Here is a 25,116-nt window from a genome sequence, read left to right on the forward strand (position 1 = left end):
GACGCGCAGGCTCAGCGGCCATGGCTCACGGGCCCAGCCGCTCCGCGGCATGTGGGATCTTCCCGGCAGGTGGATTCTCAACCACTGCGCCACCAGGGAAGCCCCTGGAAATATTTTTTAAATTAATTTCAGCTTATCCTGTCTTTAAAAAACATTGACATTTTGTTCATTAGGGATTCTTGCATTCGTTTTTTTAAAATGTGGGATTAAAATACTATTTATCTTGATTGCTAATTTGGGGAGCCCCTTAAATTTTATGTCCTAATCCCAGCCCTGGTGACAGCCATGTCTGTACCTGTCAGATAAGACCTCTCCTGACATCCTACTTCTCCTCCCTCTCCCCTGCTTCCTGGAAGGATTAGAAAGACTGTGGTCAGCACACCGAGAAAGGAGGATGGGAGCGCTGGTGTAAGTGCTAGATTGGGAAATCTTGAAGAATCCAATCAGGCCTCCTTTTCCTGGGGCAGCCTGACTTAAAGGAGAAAAGAACTTGTAACTCTAAATGTACTTGGGGTTTTAACTATTTCGTGCAACCAAATATCCTAATTACTGAACTGAGACTGATTTTGTGACTTCAGGTGACCAGAAGATTTTTCCTTATCTGAGGGTTACCAAGACAGTCTGGGCTTGCCCTAGACCTCACCGGGGAGTCAGGAAAAGGAGCTGCACAGAGCAGATCTGAACCAGGACCTAGGGGTGGAGGCACCAGTAAGGTTGTTTGAGGCTGCACCTTAGAGGTCAATCATTTTTGTTCATTGCATTGGTTATGGAAGGTTATCACTCCCGAAGGAAGTCTCATATACGAAAGAGAGGAGGACGTGATCAGAGTGACTCCCTAGGACTTTTATGTTTTCATGTTTCTCCAGACCCTGAATTTAAGTAGGTCAGATTCGTTGTCAGAAAGACGTGCCTGTTTTCCAGCACTCTTTGCGCCACTGCAAGAAAACCTTTACTCTTCTTTCTCCTTTGAAATGAGTGATCTGTAATGTTACTTCTGCCCATATGAAAGTCTGAAATATTCATTTCTTCTCCCAACCTTTTAATCAAAAACTAAGAGTAGGGCCTATTCTAAACTGACTATCTTTTTAATAGAATGAATTTTAAAATCAAGAAATCCCTTCAACTACCCTCTTTACCCCTCTCCCCAGTTACAGTGTTTCCTTTTCAATCTTATTCAACATACTCTTGATTTTAATATCTTCCCCTTTCAACTGTACTACACAGTAATTTCCTAAGGGAGGGCTGAGTCTTCTTATTACATATCTCTATTAGCTTTTAAGTCTCTCATGGCCATGAACACTTATAGTGCAATAACCCGATTTCAAGGGAGATTGGAAAGGGAAAAAGTACCAGTGCAGACAATTATGTTTGTGTGAAGTGGAGTTAGTGGGACTGGCTTGAAAGTTTTGTGAGAAAGGAGGGCCTTAGGGAAGAAGCTAAAGAGAGAACTGCTAAAGTTTGTAAAGCTCACCCACCTCCCCTGCCATGAGCATTTCAGTGGGTTACAGCATGCTGACACTCATTGTCAGGGAGCCACACATAAGGATCTATTCCCAAGCACAGTTGACCCAGGGGTTGCATATTCACAAGCCAGCAGGAACCCCAGAGGCCAAGTCAATGAATGGTGCTGTCTGGGTCTAAGAAAACTCTGTATGTTAAAAACTTAGGAACAGCCTTTATTTCTGCATAGAAATATGCCCTCTTTTATTTCTTGAAAACTGCAACTCCCTTGGTTTTTTGTTTTTCCATTTTTTGCTAGAATTATGATGCTGCTTCTTAATGCTACTATAAGAAAAATAACAAGGTGAGTGTGAGGATAAACAGCAATGGACACTCAAGTTCAGGTAGACATAGGGGATGATGGGGACTGTGGTTTGAAGAGTACAAGCCCCATCTAGTGGGGAAACCATTGTCACCATGTCATACTGGTTGTGTAGCCAGGCATTCCTTAAAGAAATCTAGATATTTACATGCTACCTTCCTACTCCTAAACGTTCGTTGCTCTTTTCTTAACACTACATGGGCCGATACTAATGGGCTAAACTAATCCCATCTACAGGCTGGATTTTACCAGAGTAGGACAGTTTTACAACATCTACAGTACATACTCAGAAGTTTTGTCAAGCCCAGCTAAATATTTTTGTAAACAAACAAAAACTAAAGGAACTTCTGTTTCTTTTCAATTGGAAAGATATATACATATACATGCGCACACGTATATACACATATCATATATACAGTAAATAAATTCTGGTTAACCCAGTATCATGCTGAAGAATCACTAAGCATCATTTATTCATCCATCTCTGGCTGCCCTGTACCCAGGTATATGCTCATGAGAAAAGCAGCTCAGTTGCAAATCAACACCTGTAATTCAAGGTGAGTTTTGATTTGAAACCATTGCTTGTTTTCTCCGTTTACAACATCTTAATACATAGAGTACATTACTTCTGACCAGAGGCCATTTGGGCTTCCAGTAATATCTGAGATTCTGCTTCTCTTAAGTGTGATTCCCAGGACCCTCCAAAGTAAAATTTGGGCATATCACATAACTTTTTTTTAAACCACCCAAGCACACCCACTAAATTTTATATTCACATGAAGTACTAAAAGACACTCCAAATCAGGAGTTTCCGGGCAGTCCATTGGTTAGGACTCTGAACTTCCACTGCAGGGGTCATAGGTTTGATTCCTGGTCGGGGAGTTAAGATCCTGCATGCTGCGTGGTGCGTCCTAATTAAATAAATAAATAAACAAAACCAGTCCTTAAAAAAAAAAAAAAAAAGACCGAGACTGGAGGGCATCTTTTTCCTGTATTAAAAAAAAAGAAAGACACCCCAAAACTCATTATCTTAAAAAGCTTTATATTGGACTTCCCTGGCAGTCCAGTGGTTAAGACTCCGCTCTTCCAATGCAGGGGGCGCCGGTTCGATTCCTGGTTGGGGAATTAAGATCCCACATGCTGCACGGTGCAACCAATAAATAAATCTATTAAAAAAAAAAAAGCTTTGTATTGAAGTCTCTTCCACAGAAGAATACTGCCATCGTAAGGCTGGCTGTATCCAACCGGGGGACCAGCTCCCTGGGGAGAACTGGGCTCTGCCTCAGAGGTCTATAAGGCAATCAGCATTTGGGGGGTGTTTTTCCTGGATGAGAGGGAGGAGAAGGCGGCAGCCACTCCCAGATCCTGCCCAGAGGCTGACCTCCATGTTACAGGAGAAGGCCATGTGATGGAAAGACCTCTGGGATTAAGTGACCACAGAACCGGACAAAGCTCTGAGATATCCATACAGAATCCAAACAGATGTCATTAAGTATCTATAAGAGTTATGGCCTGGGCAAGGAGAGACAGGAACAAAGGGAAAAGCTTCAGAACACAATAAGGCAGTAAACAGATTAGCAGAATCCAATCCAGTTGCAAAGCAGGCTTGCAGAGTGGAAAGGAAATGAAGATACAAATGAAAAGAGAGAGGTATCATTTCAAACCAGAGAACCCAGACTGCAAGACCACACTACTGGTGCAACAGTTTTAAAGGGGTTCAAAATGTAGTGCATATCCAGGGATGACTCCTCTACCTACCTGCCGCTCTAGGCTGCTCATTACAGCCAAATCCTTCATGGTCTTTGGTTCACTGAAATGATACCCTCAGTCTGGGGATGGAGTAATGGCTTCCTTTACCCCTGGGAAAGATTTAGACTTAAGGAGATGGTGAAGTACGTCAGTTCCATAGAGTTAATACTTTTCTATTCAGTTTAAGAAAAGATTTTGTGAACATTGGGACAATCTGTATATTTGATGCTTAAAGTGTCTAAAATGTTTAAGAGAATTTGGAATATTAGGGAATAAAACACTGTCTTGTGGTTCCAACTTAAAAAGTAAGACGGAGCAGTTAATTTTAGTTTGTGATTTTTAAGTTCATAAGTGTTAAGAGAATTTTACAGGTTTACTGGAGCATTTAAGATCGATAATCACTGATGATTCTACTAGATTTATTAGATTTGTTAGTGTTGTTTAAGTATTTAGGAAAGTTACTTATTAATTCAGACATTTAAAAACATTTTTAAATGAAAATGGAATATATTACCTTTATAATCGTGTTGAATAGATTTAAAAGAATTTTATTAACTGGATTAAATAGGGCTATTTGATAAATAAAAATATAAGACATAAGTTGAATGTAAAAGTTGAGAGAAAAATTACACTTTTGAATTTATAACATTAATAAATCAACTATTTATTTTAAGGACCACCCCCCACCCCAAATAGCCCTAAATAGTCCTCAAAGAGGCAGAAATGTTGCTCTGGATATGCAGAAGCTTCAGGAAGCCTTCATTCTAATGCTCTTCCATCGTTGTCTGTGTGACCTTGACTAAGTCATTCTGTCTCTGTGGTCCTTAAGCTTTTCCTCATTTGTAAAATAAGGGAGATTGTCTAGCTGGTCCCTAAAGCCCCTTCTAGATCTAATATTCTAGAAGTCCAGGACTACTTGTTCCATTTGCAATCCATTTTGACACGCCAAGGATTTTACTGGTTGCTCAGGAAGGCTGCCATTCCTTGATAACAATCCCGTTTGGCTGTTCTCCAAGGACTCAGTTTAGTTTATGGCTTTTGATAGCATCCTACTTACTTATTTATTTTTAAACCTTAGGAAAATGTTTCCTTCCTCAACCCAGCTAGGACAATAGGACAAACCATAAACAGGGAAGGCCTCATGATCTGCAAAACATTCTGACTCTTCTTAACCATATCTTGACGTAGGCTTTTTGGATCTTAGTGTTGATTGTTTATTCCCCTTTGTCCACACAATGCCAAAACATCTGGTCAAGAAGGTCAGTTACATTCCCAGATTGGTTGGATGAAAGAAGCTGAACAATTACAACAGTTTTACAAGACTCTCTCTTATAGGTGAATCAACCAGTTGCTTGTCTTTTTGGCCAGTTATTAGCTGAGCCAACTCTTCCAATGTGTTGGATTGACCACGGGCAAAATTATGATATTGGAGAGGTTGTTCCCATGTGCGGGTAGCATCTCCCACTTCCCGGGGTAGGAGGGGTGGTTCTCTTGAATCCCTTCTGGAATTCTCTTTCCCCTCCACCAGTCCCTCTGCCTGTGTTTCCATCTGACTCTGTTTGTTCTGGCTCAGCTCTCAGTGGCACCATGTATGAACTCTGTGAGCAACTGACTAGGTCATGCACCGCCTACTCCATGGTCTGCGATGTCAGTCCCCCCAGCGACCCCCAGTGATGTGCAGTGACCCTGTGTGTAATCTTGGACAGGTTATTGACCTCTCTGGTCTCCAGTTTCTTCATCTGTAAAAAGATGTAATAATACCTACATCATGTGATAGCTTTGAGGATTTAATTAATATAAGTAAAATACTTAGTGTGAAGCCTAACACAAAGTAAGCACCTAGAAGATAGTATCTCTTTTAATAATTATTATTAAGAACTCTTGAATGGGAAAGACCTTCAACACATACGTGGAATTCCCATCAGAAGACCCAGCCCACTTCCCATCCACCAAGTCCAGTCCCAAGACAGCATTGTCGGGGGAAGGAGTTGAGTCATCAGTGCCTAGGAAGACACTAAGGTTGACAAATGGGGACCCACAGTGCCTCTCTGGATAGTGGAAGTAGGGTCACTAGATCTTAACTTGCCACAGCTTCTTAACCATGACACAGAAATAATTATAATACTGGTTTTTGAGTTGGCCTAAAGATTGAATAATTACATAAAATATCTCTCCCAGAGCCTGGTACATTGAAAGATCTTGATAAATGTTGACAGTGCTTAGAGTGTAAGCTCCTTCGATTCTCTCTTGTCTGCTCATGCAATCCTAGTGTCCAGCTCGGTGCTTGGTTCAATATAGGAGCTCAATAAACACTTGTTGAATGAATGAATACTATTAATAGTGTCATTGTTTCCTGTGGAAAATTAAACGAGAAAAATCAATTCCTAATGAATAAGATTGTATATCCACTTGGGCAAAGTGCTCCGGAATCCTTAGGTCAAAACAGGGGCTTGGTAAACTCTAACTGGGGAGTGAGAATGCAGTCCCAGGAGATGTCCAGAAAGGTGGAACCTTCCTCGGCAAACACCACAGTGTAAATTAAGAAAGTGTTGCTAGAGGGGGCGTTGGTAGTTTTAATGAAACCTATGAAGTTGAGGCAGATGTGACTGTGTATCTGGACCAGAGGAGACTTCAACCCTTCCTGACAGGTGTGTGGAATAGAAACAGATACATCAGGCTTTTACAGTTTGATGACACTAAACATTGAGCTCAACCAACTAACTCCCTTGTCCTGAAATTGGCTCTCAAAGCAGCCTTCTGGTTTTAATTTAATGAGCAGTTGCAAATGTGAAGTGTGTAGGCATGTTTGGCTTATAGAGTGGGTTTTAAAACTTTTAAAAATTAATTGCTAATATTTATAAATCAGGAAATTTCTTATGCAACTCTGTATCTCAACTTTTAAAAAATCAGAAATTCTGCACACACCACCCCCTGAACAGCAACAACTGGGTGGAGATCATATTGGCTGCATAGTTTAGAAAGGGAATAGGGTCCCCTGTTCAGCACAATTCCCATGTCTCCTTTTGACCTCACATCTGGTCGATTCATTTCTTTGCCTGCCTGGCCCCACAGGCATCGGAGTTTCCCATCCCTCCAGAGAGACAACATGCTGACCTGCTGACACAGTACGTCAACTGTTATGTTTCTTGCTAAAAATTAATGAATCGTCAGTTGGGCTTTTGCATCTGCCTCTTATGCATTTGGTTAGTGTGAGTCAGCCCCTTGGGTCAGCTCACCTTGAAACACACACACACCAAAATCAAATGTGTAGGTTTGCTCAGGGTGAGGCTCAGATTCCCCAGAGGGGTCCTGCCTCAGCTGACTCCAACTATTCTCTGAACATCATTCTTCAACTTACCAAATATCTTCAAGAATTCCTCAAAGCCCAGAGAGCAGACTGCCAGACCATCGTTCACCAGCTGAGTTGCAAATAAGTCACTGACCAAGTTAATCTATGAGCCTACTACAGATGCTTGAAGAAGCTCTGTTTGGTTTTGACTGCCCTTGAAGAACTCAGCCTTAGATGTCACCTAATTGTCTTGTGCATAACAAAAGCAGATGGCAAATTGCTATTGACAGACTCATTCCTTCTTGGTTCCCTTGACATCTCTTGGTGGCTTCCTTCATTAGCTCTTCATTCCTCTCAGAGAAAGCCCATGACCTTGGAGGCTCTTGCCCTTCCCTTCTGAATCTGCATCACCCCTATAATGGAGTGAAGGTGTCTTTCTGCTACCCTAGGATCTAGAGTCAAACAGAGACCACACGTGCCCTCTCAGCTTGCAGCCTATCCTTCTCTGTTTCATCTCAGCAGGAAAAAGGTCTTTGCAATCCCACGCTTTTTTTTTTCTCTCTCTCATCACATCAGAGCAAAAGCAAACAATAATTTAAATAACATCTTTTTATAATAAGAAAAACCTTCGGCTTCCAACACAACTGGAAAAGAAGCCATTTGTCGCTGCCTGGAATGAGCTGTCAGCATGCACTTGGCATTACTTCCCCACTGAGGGTGATGCATACACACTGAGCCATCTGTACTTCTTAATCAGTTCTCATTACCAACATGAGGCATTTGCAAGTCACGTGAGGAGAATAATTTGTGGTCAGACATTGAAACTAACAGGTTGAAGTATGGACTAAACCCTTGGCTTCATTCCTGTTGCTCCAGTCACTGCAGTAACCAGCCCAGACTTCCACGGATTCTCACAGGCAAAATACCTCAGTCACTTTTCTTTTTCTTTACAGTAAGGAAATAGGTATTGAAAAATACATTCTCTCCTTTGAGAATGTATAGAAAATAGCCTTGTATTCTACACACAGGAAGCAGGATGTCTGCAGTGTCTAGTGCTATGTTAATGGATTCTTCGGGAAATATCAAGGTTGATGATCTACCCAGGGGGTATGGTCCATAAATACACTTGCCACCCAGAGAATCCTAAGAATAAAGGGAGCTTGAAGAAAGCAGTTCTTGACAGCCTCCAGGAACTAGTTACACTTTTGTCCCTAGATCACTTACATTTCTATGGCTTACTTACTGAATCTCCAACATTTGTGGAATCTTTGTTCCTCAGATATGCTGAGAAAATAAGCCATCACCTTATTTGCTCCAAAGTCTCAGGACCAAGAGAATAATAGTAAGTCAAGAGGCTGGAGTTTGAAGGAAGTCGGAATTTTCTCTGAGCTTGTGTGACCTTGAGATGCACAAAGAAGTTAAAGGTTTGCCCTCCTGAAAGGTAGGAGTTTAAATGTCTTCACTTCTGAAAATTAAATGCCCCTTCCTAGTTTTTCATAAGTGAAGTAACTCCACAGGTGCGGACAACTCTAAAGAGAACGAATATGTGTTTCCCTTCTCTTCAGTGGATCCACACAAAGTTCTTGCTCCATGGTTTAAGATTTCTAAAAACTTTACCTTTTGGGCTCAAAGTCAGTCTGATCAGAGTATCCGAAACAATGAAGAGTCTGGGCAGGGCAATTCAGAACTGATCACCATTTTCCAGGATAAGACAAGGGAACATTCCTTAGTGCTGGAAAGAGCTGGTTCAGTAGCTAATACAAGATTTAAACTCGAGAAATATAGTAGGTGCTGAAACCAATGAGAACAAGTGAATAACTGAAATAATAACCAGGCAAACTAACAAACCAATGAACAGATGAACTTGTGGAATTCCTGATCCCAGCAGGAGAGGTGGGCTGAAAACCATAAGTCTCAAAAGGGTTTTCATCTTTATTTTAAGTTTATTTATTTATTATTTATTTATTTATTTTTGGCTGCGTTGGGTCTTTGTTGCTGCGCGCAGGCTTTCTCTAGTTGCAGCGAGCGGGGGCTACTCTTCATTGCGGTGTGAGGGATTCTCATTGCAGTGGCTTCTCTTGTTGCAGAGCACGGGCACTAGGTGCACAGGCTTCAGTAGTTGTGGCTCACGGGGTCAGTAGTTGTGGCTCACAGGCTCTGGAGCGCAGACTCAGTAGTTGTGGTGCAGGGGCTTAGTTGCTCCCCAGCATGTGGGATCTTCCCGGACCAGGGCTCGAACCCATGTCCCCTGCATTGGCAGGCAGATTCTTAACCACTGCGCCACCAGGGAAGTCCTGGGTTTTCATCTTTTTTCCCCCACACTCAAGACTCCTGTATAGATGAACAGCCTTAGGCATCTTATCATTCCCATTTCTATTGCTAATTCTGAGCCCATCCCTTTGTCTCCTGTGCAAGAAAACGCACTTCTGAGCTGCTCTAAGGGTTGTCAGGACTGGCCAGGATCCAGCCCTCCCTGCCCTGCCACATCCCAGCCTTACCTGCTTCCCCCCGCACATTTGTGAGGCCAGTAGAGCACCAGATGAATAGCAAGACATACATCCTTTCTCCTCCTAGATTCCTAACCATCAAGGGGTCTTTCCCCTGGACTCAGCCCCCAGAGAGAAGGGATGGGGCAAGAGCACAGGGCCACACGCCAGCACCTTGGCTATCGTCTTCCTCCCCAGCTCTCACCCTTGATCAGGCTTAGGACAAGAGGACGGACTGTTACAACATCGGTCTTCCTTCCCAGGCCTATTGCATATGGCACGAATGTTGGCTTTGGTACTCAAAAGCTGGGTGTGCTCCCAACTGGAAATGTAAATGTCCATTTGGAAATTCCAAACCCAAGAAATATGTAGGTTTTTACTTTGCCCTTTGCACTTCACTCTGACAACTCTATCCTGAGAACAAAATCTGACCGATGCTAACAAGAGTGTAGGGACCAAGAGGAGTTATGGAGAAGAAAACCATCACCCCACTGCACTTGCTCGTCCAAGAAGCTTCTGGAAATCCAAGAATACAACTGCGCTGCCCTTTTATAAAAGGCTTCTCCACTCATTATTTTATTGCACCTAGGATGTTTCTCCCTGCTGCCAGCACTCGCGCTGCCTCTCTCTCCAAGGCACCCAATAGAGCACATCTTCATTGTGCTGGCCCTACACACAGGATCTGTCCCCTCAGCTGCTGTTCCCAAGCCATGTGCCAGACCCCTCGCATGTTCTGCTTCTCCTCCTCCAGGGGCAAGGAACCAAGGAGAGGTGGCCTCCAGACAGATGACAGGTTGTTGGCATAGCCACCTTGCCCTGGTCACAGCCCCCTGAACCCCTTTGATTTCCTCCCCGTCTTCCCCACTCACCCCAGAACCCCTCCCTGACAGTTCACTTTGGATGAATTTCACCCTCCAACTTCCTGTCAAGGGGAACATCTGACTTCCTTTTCCTTCCTGGGATAAGGAATAATCAAGAGGCTTAGGATGTGAACAGGAAGAAATTCAAAGATGTTTGATTTGGCTTCAAGGCTGCTACGTGGCCCCCAATCTTTCCTTTGGTAGAAAGAGAGCCCAAGTCTTTAGCAGGGCTTAGCCCTTTCAGCCCTGAAATTTGTTTTCAGCGCTTAGCTTAAAGATGTGATCCTGGGGGCTTCCCGGGTGGCGCAGTGGTTGAGAGTCCGCCTGCCGATGCAGGGGACATGGGTTCGTGCCCCAGTCCGGGAAGATCCCACATGCCGCGGAGCGGCTGGGCCCGTGAGCCATGGCCGCTGAGCCTGCGCGTCCGGAGCCTGTGCTCCGCAACGGGAGAGGCCACAGCAGTGAGAGGCCCGCGTGCCACAAAAAATAATAATAATAATAAGATTTGAGCACACAAAGGTGAATGCAGATAAACATCGATGATTATATTACCAAACGTCCAACTCCAGAGGCTTAAGACATCACATAAATATTACTTGCCATGAAAGATATTATTTTCAGAGTCAAGTATATGAGTTGGAGAAACCATTTTTATTCATTTATCTCTTGTGTTATGACAATTTTTTTCATCCATATGAAATTTAAAGGCCGTTGGCCTATCCAGACAAAAATTTTCCTACTTGGAGGCCGCCTTAAATAGGGGTTACTTAGTAAGATAATCATTACCTCTCAAAATTCTCTTTAAAGAGGTTTTAATTAGAGCTCTCCAGTGCCTCTGGCTAGGAGTTGTTTTGGTTTGGTTTGGTTTGACTCTTGCATCTAAATGATTGATATCAACCTATTCCCTCCTGTCCCCCAGGAGAACCATTCCCAACAGGCAAAAGCAAAGTCAGCTTCAAGGGCAGATCTGGGCTTTTCAGTCTGCTGTGAAGAATAACCCTCTGGTTCTAGGGGTGTTATAAATGTGTCTGTCTTCAGGGACCGGTAAGAACAAACCCATATAAATAGGAAGGGGGTGTGTGTCTGTAAGGTGTGTTTGTGTTCTACAGCTGCAAATTAGCAATAGGTGAGAGTTTACTAGTAGGAGGTTAAGCACTCCAGGAAAATACAAGTGTCATCCCTGTGGGCTGGAGCAGAAGCGATCCAAGGCAGACATCTGAGGACACAGTTGGACCAATGCCAGATTCTTCCCCATGACTGCCAGGGATGACAAGGGTTAGTTATTAGGCAGAAGGTATTTGGAATTAATCCAAAAGTGGATCTGGCCTCAGATTAGGAGTGCAAAGAAATGACCATTTAAGAGAGTCCAGATTTGGAGAGAAGCAGCTGAGACAGAAACCAGTGCCAGCTGTGAGGAGTCTGGGGGAAAGGGCCATTTCCAAACTGAATTGCAAGAGGGAGGAAAGCCAGAAAGAACTTTGTTCTCATCTAGAATGGGGGTCATCAAGAAGTGTAGTGGGTCAAGCTTCAGCAGTTGAGGACTTCAGATGAAAAGCCAAACCTTTCTGTGAAGTTAGCACTACTTGTAAAACTGCCCATGAGTCACATTTGACACTCACAGTGAAGAATAAAGGACTTACCCTCTGACGAGAGGGGTTTCATGGATTGGGATGAGTTCATATGGAGGAGAGAAAAGGATCTTGGCAGTGTGGCCTAGAAGACAGAGCGATGAACTGACACAGGCCCATCCCAGCTCCACCCACCATTAACTAGGAGAGGACCTCGGGCATGTCATTCAAAGGTCTGGGACCTCAGTTTTCTCATCTGGTGGAGAATCAGCCAGTCCGTTCATTAGGGAGGCAACACATGTAATTGAGCCGGGACCCGTGCTAGGTCCAGAAGAAGCCTGCAAGCATTTCACAGTCGAGGGTACAACTAAGTCATCTCTAAGTTCCCTTCCAGCTCTAAAATGTAAGCTGCTATGGAGAAAAGAGCTTAGGTTTGGGATGCCTTGCTGCCCAATTTGATTCCCAGCCCTGACAATTACTAGTTGTGAATTAGGGAAAGTTACTTAACCTACCTAAGGCTCAGGAAGGTGTCTAAAATAGGCATAATAATAAGCATCCTGTCAGTCACTATAAGAAATAAATAAGGCAATTCCCCTCCCATAGCACAGTGCTGCTACTAAGAGGCCACAGTGTTCCCAGCCCCTCAGCATCCAGGTCTGACCAGGTGAATAGGTGACTAGTTCTTGCCAATTGAATGCAGCACTACAGATGTGAGTCCTGTGCAAGCCAAGTCTTACCAAAACCTGTTTACTTTCTTCCATTTCCATCAGCAGATTAGGATGGAGTTAGTCTGACTCCATTACCCACTTATTTTTCCATATGAATTTTGTCACCAGTTTGTCCATTTCTCAATAATATCCAGTTAATATTTCTTTTTAAACCAGTATCGTGGCATAAATCATCTTAGATAAAATTGATGTCTTTAGTTTTCTTATATGGAAATATTTTGTCTTTTCCATTTGTTCAAGTCTTGTATATGTCCCCACAGAGGAATTTTTAAGTTTCTTAAGTTTATTCCTTTGTACTTCGCCTTAATCACCTGGACTATTACAGCAATTTAATCAGTTTATAAAAATGCGCTGAGGGGATGGAGAATTAAAATGCTTAAGAAAGTTATAGGGGACTTCCATGGTGACTCAGTGGCTAAGAATCCGCCTGCCAATGCAGGGGACATGGGTTCGAGCCCTGGTCCAGGAAGATCCCATGTGCCGCGGAGCAACTAAGCCCGTGTGCCACAACTACTGAACCCGTGTGCCACAACTTCTGAACCCATGTGCCACAACTACTGAGCCTGCAGGCCTAGAGCCTGTGCTCCACAACAAGAGAAGCCCCCACTCTTGCAACTAGAGAAAGCCCGTGCGCAGCAACGAAAACCCAGTGCAGCCAAAAATAAATAAATTAATTAATTAAAAAATTTTTTAAAAAGAAAACAGCTATAGGAATTCTTTTTTTTTTTTTTTAATTTGACTACACCAGGTCTTAGTTGCAACATGGGGGAATCTTCATTGCAGCATGTGGGATCTTTTTTTTAGTTGCACCATATGGGATCTTTAGTTGCAGCATGTAGGATCTTTAGTTGCGACACGCAGGATATTTTAGTTTCGGCATGTGGGATCTGGTTCCCTGACCAGGGATCGAACCCGGGCCCCCTGCATTGGAAGCATGGAGTCTCAACCACTGGACCACCAGGGAAGTTCCAAGAAAGTTACAAGAATTCTATACTAGGAGGATGGCAACTAGAAAGGAGCTGGAGGTGTGAAAAACGGAGACTGCAAGACGGTGGGGAGAAAGAGAAAAGAGGGGGAGAGAATGAATCTCCATACAGCGCCTTCCCCTATGTTGCCCTCTTCCCCCACTTTTTCCCCTTTTTCTTCCAAATATCAAGCACTCCCTACCAAAATAATCCATTTTAATGTCATCAGTCCCTTCTGCAAATGTTCGTGTCTCAGTCTCATCAGTCCCTTCTGCAAATGTTCGTGTCTCAGTCTCATCAGTCCCTTCTGCAAATGTTCGTATCTCAGTCTTATTTTATTTCCCCTCCACCAAATACTGGCAGGGCAGCAGCAGTTGGGATGGATTTGTGCCATGATGTCTGCTGGCAAGGGTTCTAGTCCCAAGGATGAGGTTGACAATGACTGGTTCTTTCCTAGACAAAGTGTATCCATGAGTGTATTATGATCTGCATGAAACGGAAAGCCAACCAGTAGTGACTTAAACACCTAGGTTTCTTTTCTTACACAAAAGGTCCAGGTGCATGGTCACCAACGTTAGTTGAGAGGCTTCAGGATTTTAGGACTAAGGTCTCCTCTATTCACTTGGCCTTTCCCTTTTGGTCTCAAGGTTGTGCTTCATCTTTAGCCATCAAGTCCATATTCTGATCAAGAAGAAGAAGGAAAGGAAACTCCAGAATCTCTATCTAAGAAGCAAAGGGTTTCCCGAAATACCAAGCTTATGCTTCAAAGACCAGAAGTGGATCACGTGGCTCCACTTTATACAAGGGAAGTGAAGAAAACAGCCTTTTTTTCACAATCGCATCCCCCATATCCCCAAAATGGGGATTCTTCTGGAAAGGGAGACAATGAGGATGGGTATTGATTGAGTAAGCAACCAGAAGTTTCTACTACGAATGTTAAATCAAATGCATCGCCCACCTCCATGATGCATTTTCCTCTGAGCACTCCCACGTGTCTGGAAGAGTGTGGCAGAGATTGCTATCTGCCTACCTCCTCATCCATTCTCCCCTTCTCCTGGGAATCAGAACCTGGATTCAGAGCCACCATGTATTTCCCAGCCTCCTTTGTGCCTAGAGTGGCCGTGGGACTACGTCCTGGACTATGAGATGTGAGCAGGAAAGTTGTGTAGGACTTCCTGGAGGGTTCCTTTAAACAGAGAGAGCACCTTTTAGTCCTTTCCACCTTCCTTCTTCCTGCTGCCTGGATATATAGAGATATATGGATAGCATATAGTCTTACAATGTGTGGGTTGTAGCTCCAATATCCAGCCTGGTCACTAGAATTAACATGTTACCCCATTTAATACTGATAACAACCTATGAGATAGGTACGAGTATAAACATCCGCTCGTTGAGGATGAGGTAGATGAGACTTAAAGAGCCTAAGTAGAGACGGGCTCGGAGACGCTTCTGGAAGTAGCATCGCGATGGCTGCGCAAGGAGAGCCCCAAGTGCAGTTCAAGCTCGTATTGATTGGTGACGGCGGTACTGGGAAAACTACATTTGTGAAACGCCATCTGACTGGTGAATTTGAGAAGAAGTATGTAGCCACCTTGGGCGTTGAGGTCCATCCCCTTGTGTTCCATACCAACAGAGGACCCATTAAGTTCAACGTATGGGATACAGCTGGCCAGGAGAAATTTGGTGGACTGAGAGATGGCTATTACATCCAAGCTCAGTGTGCTATCGTAATGTTTGATGTAACATCGAGGGTTACTTACAAGAACGTGCCCAACTGGCATAGGGATCTGGTACGCGTGTGTGAGAACATCCCCATCGTGCTGTGTGGCAACAAAGTGGATATTAAGGACAGAAAGGTTAAGGCAAAGTCGATTGTCTTCCACCGAAAGAAGAATCTTCAGTACTATGACATCTCCGCCAAAAGTAACTACAAGTTTGAAAAGCCCTTCCTCTGGCTTGCTAGAAAACTGATCGGAGACCCTAACTTGGAGTTCGTCGCCATGCCTGCTCTCGCCCCGCCAGAGGTGGTCATGGACCCAGCGTTGGCAGCGCAGTACGAGCACGATCTAGAGGTTGCTCAGACAACTGCCCTCCCGGATGAAGATGATGACCTGTGAGAAAAGTGAAGCTGGAGCCCAGCGTCAGAAGTCTAGTTTTATAGGCAACTGTCCTGTGATGTCAGTGGTGCAGCGTGTTTGCCACTTTATTATATAGCTAAGCAGAACATGTGCTTAATGTTTGGTATGCTGAAGGAGATGAATGGGCTTTGGAGTGAATGTGGCAGTTAAAAAAAAAAAAAAACCTTCATTTTTTTGGACCTGCATATTTAGGTGTTTTGGAACACAGTTCTTTCCTCCTTAAGTTTCAAATATAAGACTGCTACAGTCACATCACAATATTCAGTGGTGGAATCTTGTTTGTTACTGTCATTCCCATTCCTTTTCGTTTAGAATCAGAATAAAGTTGTATTTCAAATATCTAAGCAAATGAACTCATCCCTCGTTTAAATGAGCATTTTAAAACCACTAACAGGGAAAATTGTGCCATGTTAGCATCTGAATTGCCTTTGCTATTACTACTTAATTTGAAGTCTGTTAGGTTAAATTCTTCTAATTTTCTGTACATGTGAATCATTTCACACAAATGAAATGACAGGTCAACAGTATTGTATTCGGTAAGTCGTTAAGAGGTGTAAATACTGTCAATGCAGTCAGGCTAAAATAATACCTACCCCACCTGTCTTTTGGCCTAGGTAGTGTCACACCTAGGGAAGAGCTTGTTTGAGATTTGTGTGACCTGTCAGAATAAAAGTGGTACCTGTTTTAGACGTTTCAAATAGAGATCTTAAGAATTATAGTTGCTTTTATGGCAAAAGTAACCATGTTCTAATGTAGAGCTTCTCAAAGTCTGATGAAACCATACAGATGGTTGCGGGAACTTGAGGGACGTCTTATCTGTTAAAAATGAATATAAATTGTGCGTTTACTTGCCTTTTGTTTCAGCGTTAACATGTTTAACGTAAAGTTGGTATGCTAGGAAGATGTTCCACGTTTACCTGCTGTTGTCAAGTACTCCCAAGCTTTAAAGATGTCAAAGATTAAGGATTTCATTGGACACATCACAGCTTTGGTGGTTTTTCTCCCCACAAAGAATTTTTGTGGGCGGTGCAAGGACACAGCAGGATGCTGCAACAGAAAAGTAGGGCTTAGATTGGCTTCTCAGTGAAGTGAAACAAGACTGCCAAAGTCTCAATAGGTTAACCACTTATGTTCGTATGGTTTCCACATGTAAACATGAATTGAGTCCGTCTTGCCTGAGTTTGATCCCATCGACACCATACTGTAGCAATTAGAAGTCAAAATAAGAGCTGTTTTGCTCATGTAAGTACTACTGTACTATAGTGCAGTTTACCAAAGTTCTTTAGGTGTCCAGTTATCCTTAAATGATTACTTTCCTACCTAAAAAGGTAGGGAAGGATCACGTCAGTATGTGGAGAACTGAAATATAAAGGGTAAAATTGGATGCGTTTTAATTTGTTAAAATATTGAATAAATATTAATAGATTCACTTACAAAAAAACAAAAAAAAAGAGCCTAAGTAACTTGCTGTGGACCAACTCTTAAGTAGCAGGTCCAGGATTTGAACTCAGGCCGTCTGACTCCATAGTTTACTTTCACCCCATACCACTCTGCTCACTGCCCCAGCCTTTCTGATAACCAGCAGAGGTGAGGTATGGAAGGAAGCAGCACAGGCACATAATCTGAAGTCTGCGTGTCCTTCACGTGTCTGTCCATCCATGTGACCAGAGGCTCCTCACTAGCTGCATTGCCCTGGACTAATTACTGACTTCTCCGTGTCTCAGTTTCCTCATGTGTAATGTGGAGATGTTCAGAGATGATCACGGCGAGATTGTGAGGATTAATGAGTTAGCATGTGTAGTCCTTGGAACAGGGCCTCACACCTAGAGAGCACTCAGGCAAGGTTAGCTATTATTGTTGTCATTGACCAATGTAACAAAGCCCATCTGGGCATCACTCTTTCCCCAGCGTAAACCAGGACTTGTCTATCATGAAGATCACTCCAGCTACAACGGGCGTCCTGGGAATGAGGAGAGGAAAGGAGCAATACATGAGCTCAAGAAACCAGAAGCCCCTAGAGGACCCCGAGACCCAATGTTTTATCCCCCAGAAACCCTATAGCTGCAACATGTCTGGGGCAGGGTGTCTCTCCAGCCACCCCCCCCACCCCCGCCAACTGTGCCCGTGGCTTCTATCTTCTCTGATCCTGTAGGCAGGGCCCAGGAGCAGCTAAAAGAGGCCTCAGGGCCAGAGGTCACTTGTTCCAGGGTCAGCCTGGAGACTTATATAGCCCCTTAGGAACCTCCTAGGCCCCTGACCCAGGGAGGAAGGGGGATCACAGAGCCCACAGCACCTCAGACCTCTGAAACCTGTCTGTCTCTATTTTTCACAGATTAAGATTGGGTGACCAGTCAGTCTGCTTCCTCGGTAACAACCCCTTTGGCCAACAACCATATTGTCTTATAAGAGTCTGGCCCTTGGGTCTTCCCCTCTTTTGGCTTACCCCCTTCTTCAACCCCTTTTCTTTCCATAACTGCCAGACATGGCCCTTATTTGGCCCCTTAACTCCATCTTTTCCCTTCAGACATGGTATATGGTATATATAAGCAGCTAAAATCTTTATCCCACCTCTCACAATACTTCCCCACCCCGCCCCCATCCAGGCATGGAACAAGGTTAGGAATATCTTCTTCTTGGAAACCTCTGTCTCTGTTGACTCATCTGGCAGACCCTGAGTCCAGGACACATGGTTGAGAGTGCCTCACAATGCCCAGGTTTATCACATAATGACAACAAAATTGCAAAGTGTCTCAAATGGCAGTGGCTACATCAGTAGGCTTCCACATGCAAGGTCTCAGAGGAACCTCCTTTGTGCAGGTAAGAGGACATGATTCCCCTGGCAAAATTCAGGAATTAGGCAGGTTCCAGGCAATTCATTTGGCAGCAGGGAAGCTTGCATTAACCACCTCTGGGTTTCCCTTAACTTCCCTTGTTCAGCCCCTTCATGTCCTGTAAATGAACACACTTCTCAGGACTCCTCTGACCGAGGGTGGTAATGAAGGAGGGAGCCTGACTCACACTTCTCCTGACAAAATGACCCTGGTTGCAACCCTGCATGTTAATAGATTTCAGATCTAAGTGGTTAAGATAACCCAGTCGCTCTGATGGTGGCCTAGGAGAGACCTCTTTTGTCTCTTCCTTCTTGTTCTTCAGAAGGATTTCCAGAAAAGCAAAGGAATAGAATTATGGGAGCCTTGTCTTCCATTGCCTCTCCTTTTATGTTTGAACCACTTCTCTGTGACTCCTGCAGTCCATGGGCATAAATCTCTGACCACAAGGTAACAGTCCCAGCTCAGCCAGGTGGCCTGCCATTACCCCCAGGAACCCTGTCTCCCACACCCAAAATGACCTAACTGATCCCTTTGACTATTTCAAAATGGCAGTAAGAAGCTGAATGTTCTCCATGTTGGGCCTCACCTGTGGAATGTGGATGAAGGAATATACTACATGTGACAGGGTGTAGATACAAAGCAGAATTTGGGAGTAAACTTACAAGCAGTAAAAGGAGACATGCGTCCCCCACCACCAAGCTCTCATTATCCGAAGCAAAGTTCAGGAGCCAAGGCACAGATGGATGTACCTTGCCCTGTGCTCCATCTGGAAACTTTCCCTCTGTTGCTTTGCATTTTTATAGGGTAGCCAGAGAACAGCCTCACAAACAGGAGAAAAGAGTCTGAGCATAAGCTCCAACTGTCCAGGGAGTTTGCAGACCTATGCTGATAGCACCTGGAGACCTTGTGGGAAGTCCAGGCTGTGTGCAGCCCCTTATACTGATCCCAGGTGGCTTGTTGCCAGGCAACCTGCAGAGACTATCTGGGGTCATTCAGTGGACAATCCTGTTTGTCAAGCACTAACATCCCAATCTTGGGATGCTAAGTGCTAGCAACGTGTTTTAGGGTATACAGAGCTGTGGGCATTGTGATACAGATTTTTAAAATTTATCTCTTTTCTAATGGTAGTTGAATAAAGATAACTCAAATGCTTAGTATGAATTTACACATTTAGAGATGTGTGCAGGGTCTCAGTGTGCAATTTCTTTCTGAATAGCCTTACCATCAAATAGACTTTTCCCATCACAAAGTTATTTGGCTACAAAACTTTCCTAAAACACTACTGTTTTGTTTTGTGTTTTACTTTGTATTATGAAAATTTTCAAATATATACAAAAATAGAAAGAATAGTGTAATGAAACCCCATTACCAGTCACTGAGATTCAGCAATTTTCAACACACTGCCAATCTTGATATATCCATACCTCCTACCACTTGCTGGTTATTTTTTAAACAGTTTTATTGAAGTATAATTTCCATACCATTAAATTCAGTCATTATACTTATATAGGTCAATGCCTTTAACTAAATTTATAGATCTGTGTAACCGTCACAAAAATTCAATTTTAAAACATTTCCAACACTACAAAAGTTCACTCATTCCACTCGTAGTCAATACCTATTCCCACCTCCAGCCCCAGGCAAACACTCATCTATTTCCTGTCTCTACAGATTTGCTTACAAGTCTTTGTGTGGACATACTGCTTTCATTTCTTTTGAGTAAATACCTAGGAATGGAATAAATGAGCCATATGGAAAGTATATACTTAGCTTTTTAAGAAACCACCAAACTGCTTTCCAAAATAGTTGTAACATTTTACATTCCCACTAGCATTATATTAAGGTTCCAGCTTCTCCACATCCTTACTAATGTTTGTTGCTCAAATATTGTGGTTATTTGAGTGGCTATCTCACTGTGGTTTTGATGTGCATTGCTCAGATGGCCAGTGATGTTGAATATCTTTTCATACGCTTATTAGCCATTTATATATCTTCTTTGGACAAATATCTATTTAGATCTTTTGCCCATTTTTAAATTGGGTTATTACTGAGCTGTAAGAGTCCTTTCTATATTCTGAATACAAAACTCCTTTCAGATACATGATTTCCTAAAGTTTTCTCTCATTCTATAGATTTTTTCACTTTCTTAATGATGTCCTTTGATGAATGCAAGTTTTCAATTTTGATAATGTCCAATATATGCATTTTTTCTTTTGTTATTTGTGCCTTTGGTGTCATATCTAAGAAGCCATTGCCTAATCGAAGGTCATGAAGATTTATGCCTATGTTTACTTCTAAGAATATTATAGTTTTGGCTTTTCCTAAAATGGTCTTGTTCAATTTGGAATTAATTTTTCCATGTGGTGTGAGGTAGGTATCCAAACATGTGGATATCCAGTTTTCCCAGCACCATTTATTGAAAAGATCATTCTTTACTCATTGAATTGCCTTGGTACCCTTGTTGAAAATCTGTTGACTATAACTGTGACAAACTTTCTCTCATTTCCATTCTGTTGACCACTATGTCTATCTTTATCAGTACTTCACTGTCTCGATTACTATAGCTTTATAGTAAGTTTTGAAATCGGAAACTGTCAAAGTTTGTTCTTTTTTGCTATTCTGGACCCTTTGAATTTCCATACATATTTTAAAATCAGCTTGTCAATTTTTGCAAAGAAGCTGGCTGGGATTTTGATAGGGATTGCATTGAATCTGTAGATCAATTTGAGGAGTACTGCCATCTGAGCACTATTAAATCTTCTGATCCATGAACATGGAATGTCTTTCCACTTGTTTGGCTCTCCTTTTAATTTCTTTCAATAATGTTTTGTAATTTTCAGAGCATAAGTTTTGCACTCTTTTTATGAGATTTATTCCTAAATATTTTAATATTTTTAATGCCATTGTAAATGGAATTGCATTCTTAATTATATTTTTGGATTGTTCAATGCAAGTATATAGAAATATAATTGACTTTTTATATTGATCTTATATCCTGCAACATTGATGAACTAATTTATTAATTCACATAGTTTTTTAAGTGGATTCTTTAGGATTTTCTATATAGAAGATCATGTTGTCTGCAAATAGAGATGGTTTTACTCCTTTCTTTCCAATCTGGATGCCCTTAATTTATTTTTCTTGCCTAATTGCTCTTGCTAGAACCTCTGGTACAATGTTGAATAAAAGTGGCAAGATAGAATATCCTTGTTTTGTTCCTCATCTTAGAGGAAAAGCATCCAGTCTTTCACCATTGAGTAAGATGTTAGTTATTAGATTTGCCCAACTCCTCACTCCACCATGCTAAAAAGTCCCATGTCCAGCACAATTGGCTATTCTAGGTCCTTTGCATTACCATATGAATTTTAGGATCAGCTTGTCTATTTATGCAGAAAAGGCAGCTGGGATTTTAATAGAGATTGTGTTGAATCTGTACATCAATTAGGTGAGTATTGTCATCTTAAAGACATTAAGTTTTTTGATCCATAAACTTGGTGTATGTTCTAAAGTAGGTACTGGTCCATCTCTTAGGTATGGACCTCTAGAGAGCCTTCAGTTCCTTAGCACCATAAATAATGCTCTAATAAACATTCTCATAAATAAGTATGTCTCCTTATGAACCTATGTGAGAATTATTTTGGAAAATGTAACCAGGAGTAGATTGTCTATATATATGGTGTGAATTTATATTTAAATTTACCAAATAGTGCTAGACTACTCAGAAAAATGGCTATGTCAGTCTACCATCCCACCAGCAATGCATGAGTATTTCTATATTCCCAAACTTTATGCTAATAATTGGCATTATCAGTCTTCCTAATTTTTGACACCCTGATATATGTAAAATAATATTCTGTTATTGTTTTAATTTGCATTTATCTTATAATTAATGACTCTTTTCATATGTTTGATGGCCTTTTGGGTTTCCTCTTTAAATCATATTCTCATGACCGTTGTCCATTTTGTATTAGGGTTTCTGTCATTTTCTTGATGGTTTGGAAGTTTTTTATATACTCTAGATCCTTGTTATTCAGAAGCATTGGCATCAACTGGGAGCTTGTTAAGAGTACAGAATTCAGGGCCCCACCCCAGACCTACAGAATCAGAATCTGCAGTTTAACAAAATCCCCCAAGGAATTAGAATCCCTATTAAAATTTGACAGCAATGTTCTAGATATTAATCCCTTTTAAGTTTTAAACACTGCAGATATCTTCTGTCATTCTATCAAAAGACATCCATGATTTATTTTGTTGAAAATAAATACTTAATTTTTATTTAGACAAATAAAATTTTTGTCTTATGGTTTATGCTCTTAGTTCAAAACAATATTGTTGACATTTTTTCCTGTCAACTATATAACCTTTTATATTTAGTTATTTTTTTCCATCTTGAGTGTATCTTTTCATGTGGTGTTAGGTAGGCATCCAGTGTATTTTCACTGTATAGTTGTTATTTTTCGCAGTACCATTTGACAGAGAAGCCAGTCAGTCCTCATTGATATGTGGTTCCATGTTTATCTCATATTAAGTTCTCCTATACCTTTGGGTCTTGCTGAGCTCTCTCTTCTGTTTCAATAGTCCATTTGACTGTGCTTGTGTCAATATCACACTGTTTATGGGGTTTTTGTTGTTGTTGTTTTTGTTATAACTCTGTGATGTGTTCTGAATTTGGTATGGCAAGTATCCCTCTTTATGCTTCTTTTTTAAAACTATCTTACCTATTTGTAGACTTTGACTTTTTTCCATTTAAATTTTATCATAAGTTTATCAATATTCTCAAAAAGTTCAAATTGAATCTTCATTTTGGTAATAGCAAATTTTTAGATAACTGGGGAATGGATTGTTGTCCCATTCTAGAACATAGGATATCTCTCCATTTATTGGATCTTCCCCTATAGCCCTTATAGAAGACTTGGTATTCTTGGTTAATTTTTAGAAACTTTTTATTTTTGATACTATTGTAGATAGCATGCTTTGTTGTTGTTGTTCTTACATTTTCTAGTTAATTGTTGGTGGTATAAAAACTGGTATTGGTTTTTTCATTGATCTTTAATCCAGCAATATTTCTGTGGTGAGTTATAAATTTGTCCACATATTCCTTGATCTTCCTTTCAAGAAGTGGAACCTATCCTTCTCCCCTTGAGTGTAGATTCAGTGACCCATGTCTAACAAATAGAATGTGGTGATGGTGTGTGTGGCTTCTGAGACTTTAAATCATAAAATTTAATTCAGTTTCCTCTATTTTCTTTCAGGACATTTGCTGTTTGAGGAGCCACCTGCCATATCATGAGGACACTCCAGCAGTCTTATGGAGAGGTCTGCGTGGTGAGGAACTGAGACCTTCTGCCAATGGTCATGTGAGTGAGCCAACTTTCAAGTGAGTCCTCCAGGTACAGTCAAGTCTTCAGGCTGATAACTGTAGGCCTCAGCCAACATCTTTACTGCAATTTCATGAGAGACCCTTAACCAGACCACTTATCTAAGTCACCAGTGACCACATATTATATGATTCCATTCATATGAAATGTACAAAATAAGTAAGCCTATAAAAACAGAAAGTAGATTAGCAGTTGCTTGGGACTGGGGGAGAATGGGATGACAGCTAAGGAGTATGGGGTTTCTTTTTGAGATAAGAAAAATGTTCCAAAGTTGACTGTGGCGATTGTTGTGCATATCTGTGTGTATATGAAAATTCATTGAATTGTATACATTAGATGGGTGAATTGTATGGTGTTATGGGCTGAATGTTTGTGTCCCCTGCCCAAATTCACATGTTGAAGCCCTAACCCCCAATGTAATAGTATTTGGAGGTGGGCCTTTGGGAGATAATTAGGTTTAAATTAGGTTATGAGCATGGGACCCTCATGATGGGACTAGTGCCCTTATAAGGAAGATGGAGAGATCCCCTCTCCACATGCATGCACTCAGGAAAGGCCACGTGGGCATGCAGCAAGAAGGTGCTGTATACAAGCCAGGAAGAGGCCCTCACCAAGAATTAAATCTTCCAGCACCTTGATCTTGTTCTTCCTAACCTCCAGAACTGTGAAAAATAAATGCCTGTTATTTAAGCTACCCATCTATCTTGTTATATCAGCCCAAGCAAACTAAGACATATGGCGTGTGAATTCTATCTCAATAAAGATTAAAAAAAAAAAGAAAGAAAGAAGGCAAACAGAAGGACTATTGCATCAGTTCATTTCCTCCTTGGAAATCAACTCTGCATAACATGGGATAAGGTAGCTTTTTCTAGGACGCTTGAAAAACTCAGGAATCTTGTTATCCCTAACTCTAGATTCATGAGGCCAACCTTCTTTATATTTACATAACTAAGAGGGACTCACAAGAAAATGATTTTTCTCAATTAAATAAAAACACACCAAGCTACACTTGTCAATAAATTGTCAATAAAAATCCAAAGAAAACTACAATAACATTTTTATATGAATCAAAAAAGTTTTTGATATAAATACAAAGGAGAAATAAAATCTTGTATGTTATTCCCTTACTTTTACTGCTTTGTATATGACACTGTTGATAGGAAGTGCCCGCACGCGTCTTTCCCAAAACACATATAATCCAATGTGGGAATGGACTAAACATCTGTATATATTGGATGTTGGCCCAAACTACCTAAGTGATTCCAAAGCTGATACCTCATTTCCCTAGTAATTAGTAAGAAG

General features: G+C 41.7%; 1 protein-coding gene across 1 annotated transcript; it reads left to right on the forward strand.

The window, feature by feature from the left end:
- The first annotated feature begins 14,902 nt into the window (after positions 1-14,902).
- On the forward strand, positions 14,903-16,404 carry LOC309971958 (GTP-binding nuclear protein Ran-like). The gene has a single exon (XM_082855392.1). It carries the CDS (start codon positions 14,934-14,936, stop codon positions 15,582-15,584), a length of 651 nt encoding a protein of 216 aa, XP_082711518.1. The 5' UTR covers positions 14,903-14,933; the 3' UTR covers positions 15,585-16,404.
- Positions 16,405-25,116: the final 8,712 nt, after the last annotated feature.

Source organism: Leucopleurus acutus (assembly GCF_964270905.1).
Source record: "Leucopleurus acutus genome assembly, chromosome: 1".
Lineage (NCBI taxonomy): Eukaryota > Metazoa > Chordata > Mammalia > Artiodactyla > Delphinidae > Leucopleurus > Leucopleurus acutus.